The sequence below is a fragment of the Alligator mississippiensis genome, chromosome 5 (assembly GCF_030867095.1).
Source record: "Alligator mississippiensis isolate rAllMis1 chromosome 5, rAllMis1, whole genome shotgun sequence".
Lineage (NCBI taxonomy): Eukaryota > Metazoa > Chordata > Crocodylia > Alligatoridae > Alligator > Alligator mississippiensis.
Genome location: NC_081828.1, coordinates 128,837,770 through 128,857,152, shown reverse-complemented (window position 1 = coordinate 128,857,152; position 19,383 = coordinate 128,837,770). Strand labels below are relative to the sequence as shown.

At 46.9% G+C, this 19,383-nt stretch overlaps 1 protein-coding gene across 3 annotated transcripts in view; it reads left to right on the top strand.

The window, feature by feature from the left end:
* Positions 1-19,383, top strand: part of BMPER (BMP binding endothelial regulator) — a 242,062-nt gene that overhangs the window by 37,471 nt on the left and 185,208 nt on the right. For all 3 annotated transcript variants that reach the window (XM_059728689.1, XM_019483425.2, XM_014602611.3), the window contains exon 3: positions 5,703-5,802. In XM_059728689.1, the coding sequence (XP_059584672.1) occupies positions 5,703-5,802 (100 nt within the window). The remainder of the gene's footprint in view (positions 1-5,702; positions 5,803-19,383) is intronic.

Sequence of the window (19,383 nt, the reverse complement as noted above, 5' to 3'; positions counted from 1 at the left end):
TACCACATGCCTAGGGTCTGTCGGGCTGGGGTCCATGCTGGACCATGTTCATGGTCCATGCTGTAGGAGACGGGAGGGAAGGAGGGGGAGGGATTTCCTGCTTGAGCAGCAATGCGGGGGTTGGGCCAGTGGCATACCATGAGTCTCTGATGCCTGGGGACCAATGCCGTCATTTGTGCCCCCTCGCCCAGATGATCCAAGTAAGTTGTGGATCCCTAGGCAAATCAGCCTCTGCAGGGCCCCGCCTCCTGCCCCATGGCATTTCTGTGGGAGAATTAGCAGTGCGGCACACTGGGTGCAGGGAGAGGGGTGGTGGTCAGAATTTCCAGCCAGAATGGCAAAAGAAGATCACAACTTGCTGGGTGGGTGGGTGGGTTACACACAAAATGTGGGAGGTGTCCCAGCCTCTCTGGCTGGTGCCCCCTTCTGTCCCCAGGCCAGTACCCGGGGGCCATGGCACCCTACCACCCCCCCCATCAGTACTCCACTGGGTAGGGCAGGGAGAAGCCAGCAGACCCTGCTGCATCTGCAATCTCTGCCACAGCCTTATACAGCACTAGCTAGCGTACCACATGCTGGCTATGATCCATGCTGTGGGAGAGGGGAGGAAGGGCTCCCTGCTTAAGCAGGAAGTGGTGAAAGGGGAGGCGAAGGTGGGCACAGGGAATCCAGCAGACCCTGCTGTGTCTGCAAGTCTGTGCTGGAGGAGTGCTGCCCAGGGAGCAGAGGGGAGAGTCCAGCCCTGCTGTGCAGCAGAGACCCCTGCCCAGCCCAGAGAGCATGCCGGGATGCTGAGGGTGTTTGGTTTATCTTAAACCAGCAAGGGGTCTGGGACAGATATTGCATAAACCAGTTTGAGCCAAATCAATTAAGTCTGATACCACATTCAACCAGGTTTATTGCAACCTGGTTTCAGCCATTTTCAAACTGGTTTATGTGCACTGAACATTTGTTCTGTTACAGGTTTCAACCAGTTTCTGATCACTTAAACTGGTTTATGTGTAATGTCTGTCCCTAGCCCATGAGTCCTATATTTCTTTATGCACAGTGGCACAGCATCAGCAGGAGGGTGAAGAGTGCCCTTGCCTACCCTAAGCACCCTAACCTGTAATGTAGTGTTTAGGGCATTCTTATGGAAGATGACAGATATGGGTTTGAACCTTTCACAGGCTGAAGATAGTATTGAATCTAGGTCTCTCATTTCCTGGGCAAGCACCTTAATCACTAGGCTATTTGAAAAAAGCCTTGTAACATCGCCATTGTGTCCTCTTCTGGCCGTGTTTTAGAGGGAAATGGCAGTCTGTGCTGCCCTGTGTGCTAAACTCAGTGCTGTATGTGGGTTTTAGGCATGTTCACCAGATTGAGCCCCTTGGAGTTTGATGGGATTCCTGGTTTGTGATGCCCAAACAGCTGTCAGTGTCAAAGTGACACTAAACTGCTTGGTTGAGATGGTGAGTGTTTTGGGCAACAGCAGGCGAAATACCTCAGGTATCTAAGTCCATGTACAGGCATTATGTTTCTATTGTGACAATTGCTGTTCTGCCAGTAGAAACTAGGAATGTACAAGTGTTCATTCAATTTCACCTTGAGGAAACATGTCCCATCTGGGAGAATGATACCTGGAATATTTCCCCTGCAAGAAATTTTCTCTCACAAGAATGGACACCTGTATGCTGCTTCCTTCCAGGTATGGGAGGGGACTGAAGTATCAGAAACTGCCTAGTTTGGGGAATGGGCTGGGGGCTTTGCATTGCTGCTCCCTCCACTCCACTCCTGGGCTAGGGACAGACGTTACACATAAACTGGTTCAAGTGATCAGAAACTGTTTTAAATCTGTAACAGAACAGATGTCCAGTGCACATAAACCAGTTTTAAAATGGCTGAAACTGGTTTGAGATAAACCTGGCTGAATGTAGTATCAGACTTAACTGATTTGGGTCAAATTGGTTTATGCAATGTTTGTCCCAGACCCCTTCCTCGTTTAAATTCAACCAGAGTCTAGCATCCCAGGTTCTTTGCAGCCCTGGGGGGATGTGGGGTGGAGGTTTGCTTCAGAGCAGGGCTGGCCCTCTGCTCCCTAGCTGGAGCTCTGGCAGAGACTGCAGGCACAGCAGTGTCTGTCTGCTTCTGCTTGCCCCAGCCACCTCAACACTTCTTGCTCAAGCAGGGATCCCCCCTCCCCTTTTCCATGGCAGAGACTGTAGCCAGTATGTGGTACACTAGCTAATGCTGAGAGGTGTCTGTGTAAAGCAGACAGGACAGGCTTTTTGGAGCTAATCAACAGGTCAGCTGGTAATGTCCCTCCATTCCTTCCATGGAAAAAGTTGTTTAAGGAGAGTTTGAACTAATGAGAGAGGCTTTTGTTTTCTTGATGGGGTGCTAAATGCTGTGTTACTACTCCCTGTGCAATTCCCTGCTGTGTAACTAAATGCTGTGCAACTCCCTGCTGGTCAGGAGCAGTGGGGGTGGGGGGGGAGGGGGAGGAACATTTTCCCAGGGCCTGGCCATGCCCCCCCCTCAGCTCAGCATTATGGAAGGGAAGGGATCCATCCATGACTGCTGAAAGAATTGGCACTCGTGGTGCTCCAGCCAGGTCCCTGAGGACTGGAGAAGGGCCAATGTGGTGCCCATATTCAAGAAAGGGAGAAGGGATGAGCTGGGTAACTTTAGACCAGTCAGCCTTACCTCTATTCCTGGGAAAATGCTAGAGAAAATAATCAAAGAACACATTTGTGCTGGCCCAGCAGGGGAAACGATGCTGAGGGGAAACCAGCATGGGTTTGTCACATGTAGATCCTGCCTGACAAACCTTGTAGCCTTCTATGACCAGGTCACACACTGCCTGGACGAGGGAGCTGAGGCTGGTGTCATCTTCCTGGACTTTAGGAAGGCCTTCAACACAGTTTCACACCCTAGCCTCATTGGGAATCTAGCAGACTGTGGAGTGGATGCCTACATGGTCAGGTGGGTGGCCAACTGGTTTAGGGACCGCACCCAGAGAGTGCTGGTGGATGCTTCCTTCTTGGCCTGGAGAGAGGTGGGTAGTGGGGTCCCGCAGGGTTTGGTCCTCGGACCGATATTATTCAATACCTTCATTAGCAATTTGGACGAGGGCACGGAGAGCACCCTCGCCAAGTTCACTGATGATACCAAGTTATGGGGCAAAGTTAGTACACTGGAGGGCAGGGAGTAGATTCAGGTGGGCCTGGACAGGTTGGATCAATGGGCAGAGAGAAATAGGATACAATTTAATAAAGATAAATGTAAGGTACTCCACCTGGGAAGGAGGAACCCTCAGCACATGTATAGGTTGGGGAGTGTCCTTCTCAGCAGCTCGGAGGCAGAGAGGGATCTTGGAGTCATAATTGACTCCACGATGAACATGAGCCAGCAGCGTAATGAGGCCATCAACAAGGCCAAATGCACCTTGTCGTGCATTAGCAGGTGCATGACTAATAGAACAAAGGAGGTGATGCTCCCCCTCTATGCGGCACTGGTCAGGCCGCAGTTCGAGTACTGTGTCCAGTTTTGGGCGTCGCACTTCAAGAGGGACATGGGGAATCTGGAGAGGGTCCAGAGGAGGGCCACTCGCATGATTAGTGGCCTTCGTGATAGACCCTACAGGGGGAGGTTGAGAGAACTGAATCTCTTCAGCCTTCACAAGAGATGGCTGAGGGGAGATCTTGTGACCGCCTATAAATTTATTAGGGGCTGTCAACAGGGAATAGGGGAAGCGCTGTTTACTAAGGCGCCCCAGGGAGTGAGTAGGAATAACGGGTGTAAACTAGTTGAGAGTGGATTTAGGTTAGATATTAGGAAGAAATTTTTCACTGTAAAGGTGGCCAGGATCTGGAATGGGCTTCCAAGAGAGGTGGTACTATCACCTAGCTTGGAGGTCTTCAAGAGGAGGCTAGATAGTCACCTGGCTGGGGTCATCTGATCTCGGTCCTCTTTCTTGCCAGGGGCAGGGGGTCGGACACGATGATCCATTGTGGTCCCTTCCGACTCTACAATCTATGAATCTATGGGGGGCTGCTCTAGTGCCCCCCCGCTTCCAGCCTGAGCCACTGCAGGCATGTGCCTGCATTTCTGCTGTCCAGAGGGGATATCTGCGTGGTTACAAACTGGTTCAGCCTAGCCAGGTTAGACTAACATGCAAAGATTGAATCAATTCAGACTCAGGGTTTTTGAATGTCTGTCCCTGCTCCAAAGACCAGGAGCAGGCCAGAAGACAGTGCCCCTCACCTGTTCCCCAGATCAGAGGTCCTTGTTCTGGGGAAGGCTCAGGGAGGAATCTCCCTGGTCTGGGGAAGATGCCGAGACCCAGCAAGGTGGGGTGGCTGCAGGCTGAACATCTGTACTGCTGCTGGAAAGATTTCTAGCCGTGGAAATTTTTCAGAAATTGCTACTACTAGAAATAAACACCTGTTCATGACCTAAGCAGTTTCACTGGCCAGGGCATTGGCACATCTGGTCTTTTAGGAGCTTAAATTGTTTGCAGTGATTTTGTGGACTGCATGGATATCTCAATTCTGTGAAAGTTTCACTTTTGGCACTGGAGTGCTTTTTTGGATCTGTTTCTTATTCAGTAAGAATTATTCATTGCTTCTAATTCCTGCTTTGCAAATTCTGTATTAAAATACTAGAGCTTAAAATATAACACTTATATGACAACCACGTGAATAGTGATTAACCTCATAGCCCTATTGAAATGCATCCCCATCTGATGGATTTTTATTGTTGCTAAAACTCTCCCAGTTAGGCAACCTTCAGTATGATTCATTCTCAACAGACAAAAAACCATCTTTCCTGGGAGATCTTCAGATAAAGCTGCAATCACAAGTAAATGCACCTGTGTCGAAACAGAGATACAGGAAATCGCTTAATCATGTATCTGATCCCATATCTGTTCATCAAAGCAATTGAGCATGTTGTTAAATTTATTATGATGCGAGTGCAGTATTTTGTATGTTTAAACTCCTGCCATTTAAAAAATGACAGCAAATGGCAATGCTCTTAATGTTTTTATTGATGTATATATTCATTAGATTTTTATACCATCCTTCCCAAGAAGGCTCCGGGTGGCTTACAGTAAAAGACATTCAAAAGAACCACAGCAGAATAATAAGGAAAGCCCATCCATTCCTGCCTTTCATGTTGAAATGGGCCTATTATCAGACAGTTATCCTTATGCCATGAACTTTTCATTAATATCTCCTCACATGGCATTTAGATTTCATTTTTTTTTAAACTAAATCCATTCAAGACCAACTTTGCTGTTATTTGGGTTGGAGCGTTAGACTGTTGCATTTTAATTTACTGTTCTCTTTAGGACTGTAGTACAATCGTGCACAAATATTTTTATTTCCACAAGGAAGGCTTGGACCAGGGATTCTCATAGCCTGAAATACAGTTTATACAAATATTATCTTTTTTGCACTGCACAAAAAAGTAATACATTTCCTTTGGCATCACTTTATCTAGGTTAGATGTCCTTTGAAAGTCATGATTCCCTCCCCTCCTCTCGTCTGCTTTATGTTTACCATAAAGAAGAATGTCTGTTTCTACAAGGAGAGAAAATTATTTTGAATCACAAGCAAGGGAGTTGTGACTTGATAACTCTGTATTTTGCCTTTTGAGTGGCAAGAAACAGAGATCAATGTTTACTTTTGCCTTTAATATCTTTTGCCTTTTTTGTCTAGAATAAAGAAGTGACATGCAAACGAGAGAAGTGCCCAACACTTTCCAAGGAGTGTGCGCTGGTCATTAAGCAGAGAGGAGCCTGCTGCGAGCGATGCAAAGGTGCAGTTCTCTTAATCTATTCTCTCTCTCTCTCTCATTTTCTCATCTTTTTAAACGTATTTTGCTGGGTGTGAAATCAGGTGAAATCAAAAGAGTGAAATCAAAAGCTTTGCAGTGGTGGATTACAATATATAATCCAGGCCTGATATCAGTTAAAAATTATTCATTTGAAGAGACCATATAGGTTATAAAGAGATATAGTAGAACATCTGAATGTGTTAGTTTCCAAGTTATCACAGAAGTTTTCTATTCCATTTGTCTATTTCATTATTGCAGTATTACTCTATTCTTTTGAAATTATAATATTATTCCAAGAAGGAAGGTTGCAAGTGTGAACCTAAGAACTCTGAACCAGATGGAAATAAAAGCTTAGTAGACTTAGTGAAACAGATTCCAAATGTTTGGCAGAACTGATAAATTTTCCATCAGAGGATGAATAGTGCTTACTGCTAAAGGGAGATAGATACCTTATTATCCAGGCTTGCTGCATTCCCAGTCTGTCTCCCAAATAATTCCTTGCTTCATTTGAATGAATGCTCCATTCTCTGTTGCAGAAGTTGATTTCTGCATATGTTTTGTTGTTTAACTCACACTGCCTCCATAAGAAGCTGCTCAGTGAAAAGCAAGCTGATAACAGGTCCAAGCACTCAAATGATCCCCTATGCTTTTTGCCCAGTTTGACAGAGATTTCATATTTCACACCTCTGATATTGGAAGTTTCTGGCTGAATGGAAATTTTTTGTCTCCTTTTCATAGTGAATACATATACGGATGCTTTTTCAAATTGCTTTCAGACAAGTAAGCCTTATCTGTTTAATGAAGATAACCTAAAGGGCAGTTAAGCAAATAGCACAGAAGCTACAGCTACTGCTCAATTTCTGCTCAAAACAGCAAGGAAACCACCTCCATCCCACGTGGTGAATAGGGATAAGACATGAACAGCAACACAGAAAATCACTATAATCCTTTTTCCATATGCACTTAAACAAAAGTAATGTACTGATTTGCTGGATGCTACCTGAATCTGATAATAGTTTAACATACATTTTCCAAAAAAAGAGATCTGTACAGCACTGCAAACAATGCAATTATTTCTTAGCTAGCATAGATTCATAGATTCATAGATGTTAGGGTTGGAAGGGACCTCAATAGATCATCGAGTCCGACCCCCTGTATAGGCAGGAAAGAGTGCTGGGTCTAGATGACCCCAGCTAGATGGTTATCTAACCTCCTCTTGAAGACCCCAGGGTAGGGGAGAGCACCACCTCCCCTGGGAGCCCGTTCCAGACCCTGGCCACTCGAACTGTGAAGAAGTTCTTCCTAATGTCCAATCTAAATCTACTCTCTGCTAGCTTGTGGCCATTATTTCTTGTAACCCCCGGGGACGCCTTGGTGAATAAATCCTCACCAATTCCCTTCTGTGCCCCCGTGATGAACTTATAGGCAGCCACAAGGTCGCCTCTCAACCTTCTCTTGCGGAGGCTGAAAAGATCCAGTTTCTCTAGTCTCTCCTCGTAGGGCTTGGTCTGCAGGCCCTTAATCATATGAGTGGCCCTTCTCTGGACCCTCTCCAGGTTATCCGCATCCCTCTTGAATTGTGGTGCCCAGAATTGCATGCAGTACTCCAACTGCGGTCTGACCAGCGCCCGATAGAGGGGAAGTATCACCTCCTTGGACCTATTCGTCATGCATCTGCTGATGCACGATAAAGTGCCATTGGCTTTTCTGATGGCTTCGTCACACTGCCGACTCATGTTCATCTTAGAGTCCACTAGGACTCCAAGATCCCTTTCCACTTCCGTGCCACCCAGCAGGTCATTCCCTAGGCTGTAGGTGTGCTGGACATTTTTACTCCCTAGGTGCAGCACTTTGCATTTCTCCTTGTTGAACTGCATTCTGTTGTTTTCTGCCCACTTGTCTAACCTGTCCAGGTCTGCTTGCAGCTGTTCACTGCTCTCCAGCGTGTCCATTTCTCCCCATAGCTTTGTCTCATCTGCAAACTTGGACAGAGTACATTTCACTCCCTCGTCCAAGTCGCTGATGAAGACATTAAAGAGTATCGGTCCAAGGACTGAGCCCTGCGGGACCCCACTGCCCACGCCCTTCCAGGTCAAAGCCGACCCATCCACCACGACTCTCTGGGTGCAACCCTCCAGCCAATTCACCACCCACCAGACTGTGTAGTCATCCAAGTCACAGCCTCTTAACTTGTTCACCAGCACTTTCCATCCTGACAGTGCTTCAGAGATAGAATGAACTAATTCTTAAATAACTAGTTTTTTTGGCTCATACATAAATTGTGGTAGCATGCTCATTACAGAATTACAACACTTATCCGAATTAGAAATGTAATTAAATTAAATAGAAAATGTGTCTTTTTTATAGTGACCTAGTGAGAGAATATGCCAGAACACATTATAAGCATGTTGAAAGATTGCTGAAAAGTACCCAGCTGATGAAGTGAAGAATTTCTGATTCAGCCAGGTTTTGCTTTTTTTCTGTTCCGTGGTGGTATTAGAGGGTCCTTTGGGCAGGGAATAGAAAGGGATAAATTGCTGGAAATTTCTGAATCCAAAACCCAATGCAAACATTTTACCACCCTCCTGGAAGAAATATAAGGGCAGGAAAACACATTATACTTTAAATTCAGACAGAAGACATGTGATGGATGTGTATTTTTTCTGGATGGTTAAAGGCATTTGACAGTGGATCTATACATGCTTTGCTTTTACGGCACAGATTTCAATTTTTGAGTTTGTCCAGAAAACTTGAATTCACAGAATTGTCTAAATCTCTATCACTTAAATAAAAAATTATAGGGACAGGCCCATCTGAAAATGACACTGAAATTTAAAATATTGCTGAAAAATGTGGGAACATATAGTTAGGAGTTTCACTGACAAAAGAAATAAATTATGTTCAGCTTTAGTTTAGTTAAGTTCTTAATGTCTGGCTTGACATGTTTGGAGATTGCCTCTCTGTCTTTGTATCAGGCCCAGAACTGGCATTTTGCTTATAAATAAAATGAATGTGCCAACCTGAAGGAAGGTTAACATTATAAAATGAAGGGCTCTGACACTATAGCCGCTGATGCAGCTCCTAAACATTTCTTGGCTATTTCTTTGGTGGCAATGAGGACATAGCTCTAAAAGTGCTGTAAGCCTTTTTCCTGCTAATGGTTGCATGCTGTGATCTAGTCCCTGCCTTCTATTTGTATAATAGCTATTTAAAAAACATTTTTTCCCTTTCTACTTAAAAATAAAACAAGCAAACAAATTAGGGGTGCACTGATAGAGATTTTTGGGGCCGATATCAATAGCTGATTTTTGGGGCTAGGGCAGACACTGCCCAGCTAGGGCGGGGTGCAGGATGGAGCTGCAGCTTGTCCAGAGGGGCTCAGGGGAGTGGCTCCCACTGCTGCATGCACCCTGGGAGGGCACGGGTGGGGGGCATATGCCCCTCGAATCTCTGTGTGGGGCAGGGCAGCTGCTGCTGCAGACTGGGGCCAGGGCAGCGCCGGGCTCTTCCTGGTGGGGGCTGAGCTGGGTTGCATTCAGGATGGGCAGCGGCTCTGGGAGGGGAGCCATGGGTGGGCTGCAGCCACCCCAAAATTCGCCATAGTCCCCCCAACTCCCCTCCCAGTGCTGCCACTGCTGCCCATCCCTAGTGCATCCTGGCCCAGCCCCGGCCCCAGCTTGCAGCCGCAGCTGCCCACCTCCCGGTGCAGATCTGGGGGCACCTGTTCCCCCCGTGCCCTCCCGGCGTGTGCACAGTGGTGGGAACAACCCTCCCCCTGTATCCCCCAGACAAGCTGTGGCTCTATCCTGTGCCCCGCCCTAGCTGTGCAACACCTGCCCTAGCTCCTGCCTCAGCCCTACTCCCTCCCTTACCTTGGGGGCCTTGATCTGCCCCCACTACGCCCCTCTCCCCATCAACCACAACAGACTTACCAGCTGCATACAGCTCTCCAAGCTGCTGGGCTGTGCTTCTCATCACCTATGTGCTGCACTGTGGCATGCATGCATGGGCCATTTATTGGCCACATTATTGGCCACATCAGGCTGATTTCTGATACAGCCAATTTTCTTTATATCACTGCTGATCTGATATTGGACCAATGTATCGATGCACCTCTAAAACAAATGGAATAGAAAAACAGCCTTTGTGATTGGAAAGAAAATGAGTAGCAGGTAAAAGCTCCTGAGATTAAAAACCAATATGTTATCTGTAAAACTTCAACCAAGTTTTATCCAAGTAATAATTCAATGGTCTAGATTCATAATTAATATATTAAACTTGTGCTGTACTTTAAGCATTTGAGTACTTTGGTTGGAAACTCTACGGGGCAGCCATCTTTTTTGTTCTGTGTTTGTATAGCACTTAGGCTAGGTACAGACATTAAAAAAGCCAAGGCAGAACCAATCTAAGTTATGCTGTTGCTGCAAGTGGTGTAGTTTAGACCGGCAGCAAACAGAACACACATTTGGTGCCCCAAATTTATGTTTTGTTACAAATATAGACTGGTTTCTGATCATTTATACTAGTAAAAGTGTAATGTCTGTAACTGGCCTGTGTAATGGAGGCCTGGTCAAGGGCTGGGGAGCTTAAGCATTACAGTTAAAAAATGCAAATACAAATAAACATGGGGAACCCCATTGATTTCAGTGAAACTGAAGATGGGTTTGTAATTTGACACAGACACAAGTATATTGCTAAACTTGGGGGAGGGATGGGATGTCATACTTCTTATAGATATGGTCTGGCAAAGGTATTCTAAAAACTTTATACTCTGAAATAATAAACCTTTGTTCAGTATGTCCTTTTTGTAACTGATGTTTATAAAAATAGATTTGGCAGCTTTTTTGTATTTAGATGGACCGAGATATGTAATTTTAATTTGGGGCACTCTCCATCTCTAATGACAAATTATTTATTTTCTGAATAAGTTTTGTTACTGGATCAGAGGTGGTTAAATCATGCTTATTATCACTGTGAGCCATAATCCTACTAATGCTTCCATGTTCCTAGTAATATGCAACTTCTATGGATATGCAAAGATATAATCACTGGCCAGATATAAGATATAAAGGCATTTGTTGCTCTGGGCATGTTTTATCTTGTTCTAAGTTGTCCCATGCTCTCTTTTTCTTTTTCCATATGCAATTTGATCTTTTTTTGTTTTTGTTAAATACTGGATGCTAATTTTAAAATTGTTTTATTAATGAATTTAGTGTTTATTAAATATGCTTCACAGATACATTTAAAAATGAAATATTGTGCTATGGAATAGGACAGGCAAGAATTCTGCTCTTCCTGAATATGAAATTTTCAGTTACTATAATTCATTATGAGTTTTTGAAGTGACATTAAAACATACATTTTGGGATTTAAGCCAGGTTCTAATTATAGCTACAAGGGTGTGTTTATGCAGGGAAGTTAATGGATAGGAATCTAGAATGTGAATATACAGTATACTAGCTGTATATGTTAGTTCCATGATAACTTCCTATATGGATACAGTTTTTCTACACTGTGCTCTGTGCACTGGGTTTCTGCCGCTAGAGCCCTGCGAAGCCTCCAAGACCCCAGGTAAGGATGGTGGGGCCAGCCTAGGTGCTAACCCCAGGTTCCTCTACCTCACCTGGGGTAACTTGCCACGTGCCAGAGCACGCATGCATGGGCATTCCCTAAGGACAAATAGCAGTGGCACAACTATGTGCTGCTTTTATTTGTCCCTGGAGAAACCATGTGTGCGCGTGTTTGGATGCACCCCTGGTGGCTATGGCAGAAGCAGCTGGATTTGCACTATTAGTGCAGGGCTGAAACAATTCAGAGCACTTTGTATAGCTTATTAGCGCTGTGTGCATTTCACTCAACTAAGATGTAAACAAAAGAGGCCAATAAGCCTCTAAGAATGTTTTATTCAGATGAACTGATAAATAGAAACCAGAAGTGGAATACTAGATTCTCAGTGTCTGCAGATTTGTCTCTACTTAGAATTTTAGTTTGCTACTGACTGTGACATTTTTCACATATGAAGATATATTTAAATATATCTATGTATGGAATTTGAAGTTTGTTTAAACTCGGCCAACAAGTTTATTGTTAGTGAAATATGGCTGAATTTGCAAGAGCTTTTTGGCCTGATCTGGTATTTCTGCATTAGTTTGCCTGAGCTTTTCCCTGAGGAATAATTTATCAAAAATTAAATAGAACGTGTCTTGTGACTGTGCTTTCTTTTTGCTGATGTTTATTTTTCATGCCAATAGAAAGGTTACTTTTTACCTCGTAGGAGGAGGGAAAGAAAGAAAAATAGGAGAAGAAAGATGATGTAGAAAACGGGGACAAAGAGCCAATCTGTAGTATGTCACTCTCTTGCTTTCTCTTGGGACTGTAGGAAATGACTTGTCTATAAAATTCCCATTAGCCTAAAAGAAGCAAAAAATCCTGCTGGAATGTTGTTAGGCAATGTCAAGTTGGATAATAAAGGCTTGTTTTTAATGAACTTCTGAAGATACTGCCTAAGTATTAGTACTTTGAGCCTGTCTTTTCCAGCCAATTTTGCCTTTTTGATTATATTGTCATGTGTTGCTGGGGAAAGTGAGGGAAAAGCATTCATTAAAAAGCCATACACAGAGTGAGATACCAAGTAGCTTATTGACTATTGGCTTGTCTGTGTGGTAAATAGAACCAGCATAACTAAATGGATTACAATTCACACATTAAGTTTTTTTTCCAGATCTAGTCTTTGAATAGAATAAGAGTGCTCTATTACAAACAAACACATCATACATTATATTATATTATTTTAAACTTAGGTATTTTAATCTTAAATATGTATGGCATTTGCTGAATTGACTTGAAATAGCTAAAGGTGCAAATTGCAACTGATTTATTTATTTTGTTTGCATTTACAGCTTAGATAAAGACCTACATCTAGATTTAGAGAATGGAGAATGAGTGGGTCTTTATCAGGTTGCTAGTAGGTAACAAGCATTTTCATTTTATATACAACAATAGACTGGCTTCAAAAGATTTAGTGGTTTGGTTTGCAGCAGATAAGCAACCTAAACCTTGCATACTTATTTGGGACTTATCTGAACAGTTTGGTTCCAGATAGATATAGAAGCAAACTCACAACTAACTGAAAGTTAATATTTTACATTAATAAAACAGGAAAGTCATAGAAGAGACTGGAAATTAGGGTCAGGTTCTCAATGGGTGTATATCATCATTGGTCTGTTAAAATAAACCCAGCCAAACGCAGGGTAGATTTGCATTTCATAGACTTAACTAAATCAGAGATGCATAAGCTTTGATAAACAGTAGCTTACTTCTGACCTGTTGCTTATGAAAGCTTATGCATGTCTGATTTTGTCAGTCTGTAAGGTACACATCTACTCTGCCTTCTGCCTGACATCAGACTCATATGGCTAACTACTTCTTTCTGAAATAAAAACTACCCAGGGGTGACTGGTGCATCCTGAGTGTGAGGGGGCACAATTTGTGGGCAGGCCCAGGGCCCAGGGGTGGGCCAAAAGCCCTATATCCACTCCTGTACTTCTGTGCTGTGGCTTATTGCCCCCACAACATTCCACTGGCCCGTGTGGCAAAAAAAACTGCCCCATCCTGAGTGGTGCTCAGTCAGGGGCCAATCTCAGGGGGGGCGCATGCCTCTCCATATCTCCCCTACCAGTCACCTGTGAAACTAGCTCATTCTTTCCGTTGTGCTTTAAGGAAGTACTTAAACTGCATGTAAGGAGGAATTTAGTGTTTATGTACACAAGTAAGTATTCAGGCTCTGTTTGAATAAAATCAAGGACGGCCAAGAGTTTTTCCCCCCATCCCAGTGCTGGATAGAGGATGTAACAATTAACATAATGATGTTATTTGCTAGAAATTAAAAAGATTTTTAGGATCTTAAAAAAGCATTCCATTGTAGTCAGTTGTGCAGAATGAAGTGTGACGCTTTCATTGATATCATTTTATGTGAGGTAATTAAATGTCGTTCATGTTCAGTTATGTAGTTGCTAGAATTCTACCTGGTTAAATAAGCTTATTGAAGCAGAAAGCTTTTATTCAGCTGATTTTGGAATCTCAGTGTCTCAGAAACTTTCATAGTGTGATTAAGTGGGTTCAGAAAATCTTGCCTTCCCTGTGTTTGCTGAGACAGGAATATTGAAAGTAGTTCTGAGAGACTAGCCAGTATGTAGGCTTTTTTTTCAGTTTGAAAAAATGCTTTGTGGGTTCAGGTTTGGGAAGTATAGAAGGCATACAGTTATGGGAGAGAACACACTGCTGGTCAAGGAGCAATGACATTCTTGCCTGCACTGCTGCAATGTGGGGGTGTACCTAGGGCAAGGTGATTGGGGTAAGCACACCAGTCATCAACTTGGGGGGGGGCTGGGAGCAGGCAGAAAAAAAAAGCTTCTGGAGCAGTTGGATGATTGTACTAGTGGTGTATCGGCAGCTGGAAGCCACTGGTACTCCAGGTGCCCAGTGGCAGAGCTAGTAGCATCTGTGGGAGGATTGGTGGGATCGGGGGGGCTGGTGGAGTCCATGGCGGGGATTGGCAGGGATCAGGGAGCTAGTGTGGTTTGCTAGGAGGCTTAGGGGACCTGGGGGGAATACAGGGTCCATCGGTGTTGTTGGGGTCCAGAAAGGTTTGGTGGGATCAGGGGGACTCACAGTCTGCAGAGGGTGGAGCTTCAGGGAATGGTGTGGCTTATCACCCCCCCCCCCCCGCCCAGAGCAGGGGCTGTTTAGTCTCCCAAACCTCCCACCCCCAAATGAACAATTCTCCCCATCCTGCCTGCCCTTCCCTGCACCCTGACTTAATTTGATCAGCTCCTGGCACTGAGAGTGGCTTGTGGGATGGGGGGCTTTGGCAGGCTCAGGGAGGCTGGCTGGTCCATCTGGAGGTGGGGGAGGGGCTAGAGGGGGGCATAAAAATAGCTGGGTGCCAGGTAAGAAAAGCACACCCCTAGGACTGGGGCTAGCAGCTGGGTTTTTCCAGCTCTGGGGTTGTGCTGGGAGCTGTACAGAAGTTCATTTATATTGGTCTTGCTGGACCCAATCTAAGTTAGACTACATCCAAGGTAGGGTTAATTTAGATCAGGTTGGCCATTTTTAGGCTGATCTAAACTTCCTGAATGTTTGTACAGTTTGTACTTAGATCCACCTAACTAGAGCTCTAAGTGTAAGGCCTTGCCTTGCCTTTTCGAAAAGGATGCTTTTTTATCAAGAAACTATCATTAAATATGTTTATTAGAAAACAAAACAGGTTTTCTATGAAAAGGTTAAAAACAAAAAAGAGTGCATTTCTCAAACTAAAAAATACGCTTTTTTTGCAAGTACACATTGGCGATGAGTGCAGATAAAATATACTATGTATCCTGGTTAATTGTGCAATTAATTTAGACCAATACACATGCAAAGTATTAACTATCACACCATTTAAAGGTCCATCTAGCTATAAAATTAAAGATGGAAAATGTGTAATAACTTTATATCTGGTTTCTATCTAGCTTTAAATTGTATGTCTAGCATCTGATGGAGCTTCCAGCCACATTGCCAGCTCCTGGGGCACTATGCCCTGCTACAGTTAGGAGTCCATCAGCTGCGGTACTTTGTTTAGGCCCCAGAAGAGCCACATACCTGCCAGTGGGGGCCAGGGCACTGAGTGAGGCCCTGGACAACCTCCTCCTCCTGCAGTCTCTGCTTCAGCCCACCTGCCCCACTGTCCACACACCTCTTACCCCCTGTCCATCCCCAGCACAACTTTCAGGACAAGCACATGTTTGAAACAAAAAAACTTTATTTCCCTCACAACACCCACCCCCATCCCTCTCCCCTCCCCACTCAACAGAGTCCCCTCCCCAACAAACACACCCCTTTCCCCTCCCTCTCCAACAAACGGAGCCCCCTCCCCCTCCCTTCCCACCCACCAGCAATAAAAAACCCGCTTTCAACATCAAAACAATTTACAAGGTCTCTGTTTTTGTCCCAAAGTTGGGGACAGTGGGGTTGGGGGGGACCTAGGGCACAGAGCTTAGGGTCAGGTGCCCAGCACCCCAGCCTCAGACCATTCCCCTTTGGGTTTGGGGGCTGCAGTAACCGTAGCGGGTGGTGGCCTCATGCTGTGGCCACCTGGGAAGGTGCTCCCTGAGGGTGGGCAGCTCCCCCTCTGCCCTCATGCAGTCTCAGTGTCCCTGTGAGATAGTTTAGGTCCTTAGGTGCACGGTGCAGGGCAGAGCAGTGGGGCTGGGCCCAGGCGGGTGGTAGCAGGTCTGGGGCTGGGGCTGGGGCTGGGGCTGGGGCTGGGCCAGGGGGTTGGCCTGTTGCAAGTTGGTGGATGGGACCCAGGGGCCCTGCGGCACCATGGGTAGGGGCCAGGCAGCAGGGGGCATGGACATGACCACCAGGGCCAGGATAGTGTTTAGGCTCAGTGGTCAGCATCTTTGGCTTCCACTGCCTGGATGACCACCTGCTGCTGGAGCAGCTCAGTGCATTCCCACTCCAGGCCTTCCATCCACCTACAGTGCTTCCACTGTGCTTTGTCCTGTGCCTCCTCCCGGGTAGTGTTCCAGGCAGTGTCCTCTGCCTGCCAGGCCTGCTCCCATGCCTCCTGCTCCTCTGCCAATGCCACCAGCTGCTAGAGCAGGATGGTCCTATCCAGGGTGCACTGCTGGTGCAGCTGATGCATCCATATGGCTCCAGCATTGGATGGAGGCAACCTAGAGCCTGCATTCCTGCTGGATCTGAGACAGAAGACAGAAGCCTTTTGTGAGAGTTTACAACAGTTCATAGGTAAGATGCTCTGCACCGGAGGCCATGCGCTGCCCAGCCTCAGATTGGGGGTTGAGCATGCATGGGTGCCCAGGGACCATGCTAAGTTGGCCAGGCAGGTCCAGGCCCAGGTGGCCACTGGCTGAGCCCCACATTCCCACTTGCTGCACTGGGGCTTTCAACCTGCTGGGTGCTGGCTTCAGGCAGCCTGCCTCCCCTGTCCCTTTCTCAGGGTGGGACAGGCCAGGCTTCTGGCAGCACCTGCTACCATATCTCCAGACCCCACTCTCCCCCAGGCCCCATGCAGGCCAGCCATTCTGCTATGCTGCTGCCCAACCCACAGCACCCAGGCTTGGGGTGTGTGGAGCTCCCAGACAACCAGGGAAAGGGGCTGGCTGAGCCCCTGCCCTCCCCCCTGGGGGCCTCTCTGGGGAGGTGCACTGGGGCCAGTCCCCTGCCACATTGCCACTGTGCCCTGGGTGTGCCCCTGCTGCATGTGCCCCAGGAGGTGAGTGATGAGCTGTTTGTGCAGGCTGAGGGGTGCCTGAGTCACTACTTCCTGTTGTTGCTGATCCTCCTAGTGCCCCAGGCACCTCCTGTGCTCCTGGCTTGGGATCCTGAGTTATGACAGGGTGGGGGGCAACCCCGGGCTGCCTCACAACCTCCACCGCTGCCTGGAGGGCTACCTGTGATGGTGCTACATGTTTCTGTCCCCCACCGCTGAGAAGGACATCACCTTCAGCATTGACACCTTTCTCGGGGTGTGAGAGGCCCATGCCCCCTCAACTGTGGGAACCTGGGTTGCTGAATAAAATTCTGAACTGTGTCCTGCCTCTCTGGGATCTGTAGGGGGGGCATCCTGGGGCCAGGGGAGTGCAGGTGGGTTAGGCAGGGAGTGGGGGCAGGGCCCAGCAGTAGAGGCCAGGACTGGGGACAAGGCAGGGGCAGGGCTGGGCCAAGGGTGCAACTAGCTGCAGCCTTTTGCAAGACTCACCTGTGGCTGAGCAGCAGCTCTGGAGGGGGGACGGGACAGGCAGAGGCAGCCTGTACTCAGGCCAAGGGGGTGCATGAGGCTTGCAGTGTTCCTGCATATTGCACAGGAGCCACCAGGCTTCTGTGCTGTGTGCCCCAAGGCACAAAATGGTTGCAGACTTTTATAGCCTGAAGCTAGGGGCTGTCAGGAAGCAGCCCAGGTCTGGCCCAGGAGAGGGTTCAAGCCAGGAGCCCGGGGGGTAGGCCCAGGCCAGGCCCCTACTGTCAGGGCAGACCTGGCACTAAATTTAGTGCTGGGTTACATCTACACGTGCATTACTGTGCATTAACTAATCACAACTAAATTTTATACCTGCATTTGGAGGTATGAAATTTTGTTGCAATTATCCATTTTTACTGTGCAGTAAGGGCATGCATGTGTAGACATGCACCCTTAATGCATAGTAAATTGAGCTAAGGCACGTTAACACATCTTGTGTAGATGCATCCTTCATGTAGGTTCACCTTTGAGGTAGCTGAGCAATAAGAATTAATTAAGAAACTTGCCCTTATTTTCATAAAGAACAACCAATTATGAATTACCAGATTTTCCAGCTTGTTCTACTTTGGCACTGTTTCAGGGAAAATGCAGAAGGCAGGATGGATATACGCTTCAAAAGGAATCTATTAAAAGCATGTGATGTTTGAGAAGCAGGAAAAGGCTGGTTACCCTACCAAACTTATTCAGTTTTTATGAGTGACATCAGGGCCTCTATCCTCCCATTTCCCTTACCCATACCCACAGCTGCCTCAGAAATAATGTTACAATCATCATTTCTAGCCCAGGGGTGGGCAAAATGGCAGATCCAGCTGGTAGCCAGACTCCCAGCAGCCTCTGCCCGCATGGCTTGGGCTGGTCTCCATGGAGACACCAGCCACAGCTGTGCCTTGATAGTACAAGGCTGGGGTTGCCATGGAGACCGGCCCCAGCTGCGCTGGCAGGGCACGTGGCAGGGCAAGCAGTGGACTGCTCCGGAGCTGCTGGGATCTTGTGGTGGGGGCAGCTTGGTCCAGGGCCAGGGCAGAGCCGCAATATGCAGCCTGCATGCTCCAGGCAGGGGCATGCAGGGAGCGGATCATGGCTTTTTCCTGGCTCCTTGCAGTGGTGACAGCCTGGTCTATGGCAGGGGCACAGCCACAATCATCTGCCTGTGTGCCCCTGCCTGGAGCATGCAGGCTACAGATCACAGCTCTGCCCTGACTCCTTGCAGCTGTGATAGTCTGGTCCTGAGCTGGGGCAGAGCCATGTTCTGCTGCCTATGCACCCCTGTCCTGAGTATGCAGGCTACAGATCGCAGCTCTGCCCTGGCCCCGGACCAAGCTTTCCCTGCCGCAAGATCCCAGGGCTCCAAAGCAGCCCTCTACCTTGTGTTTCATAGTTTCTAGGGTTGGAAGGGACCTGAACAGATCATTAAGTCCGATCCCCTGCCCTGGGCAGGAACGAGTGCTGGTATCATAATATCCCAGCCTGATATCTATCCAACCTCCTCTTGAAGACCCCCAAGGTAGAAGAGAGCACCACCTCCCTTGGTAGTCCATTCCAGAGCCTGGCAGCCCTAACCATAAAGTAACACCTCCTGATATCAAGCCTGAACCTACTCAATCAATTTGTGTTATTTTGTTATCCCAGGTGGTGCCTCAGGGAACAGAGCCTCACCTATTTTCCGCTGGTCCCCCCTGGTGAGTTTATAGACAGCCACCAGATCCCCTCTCAGTCTTCTCTTGTGGAGGCTGAATTGATTCAGGCCCCTTAGTCTATCT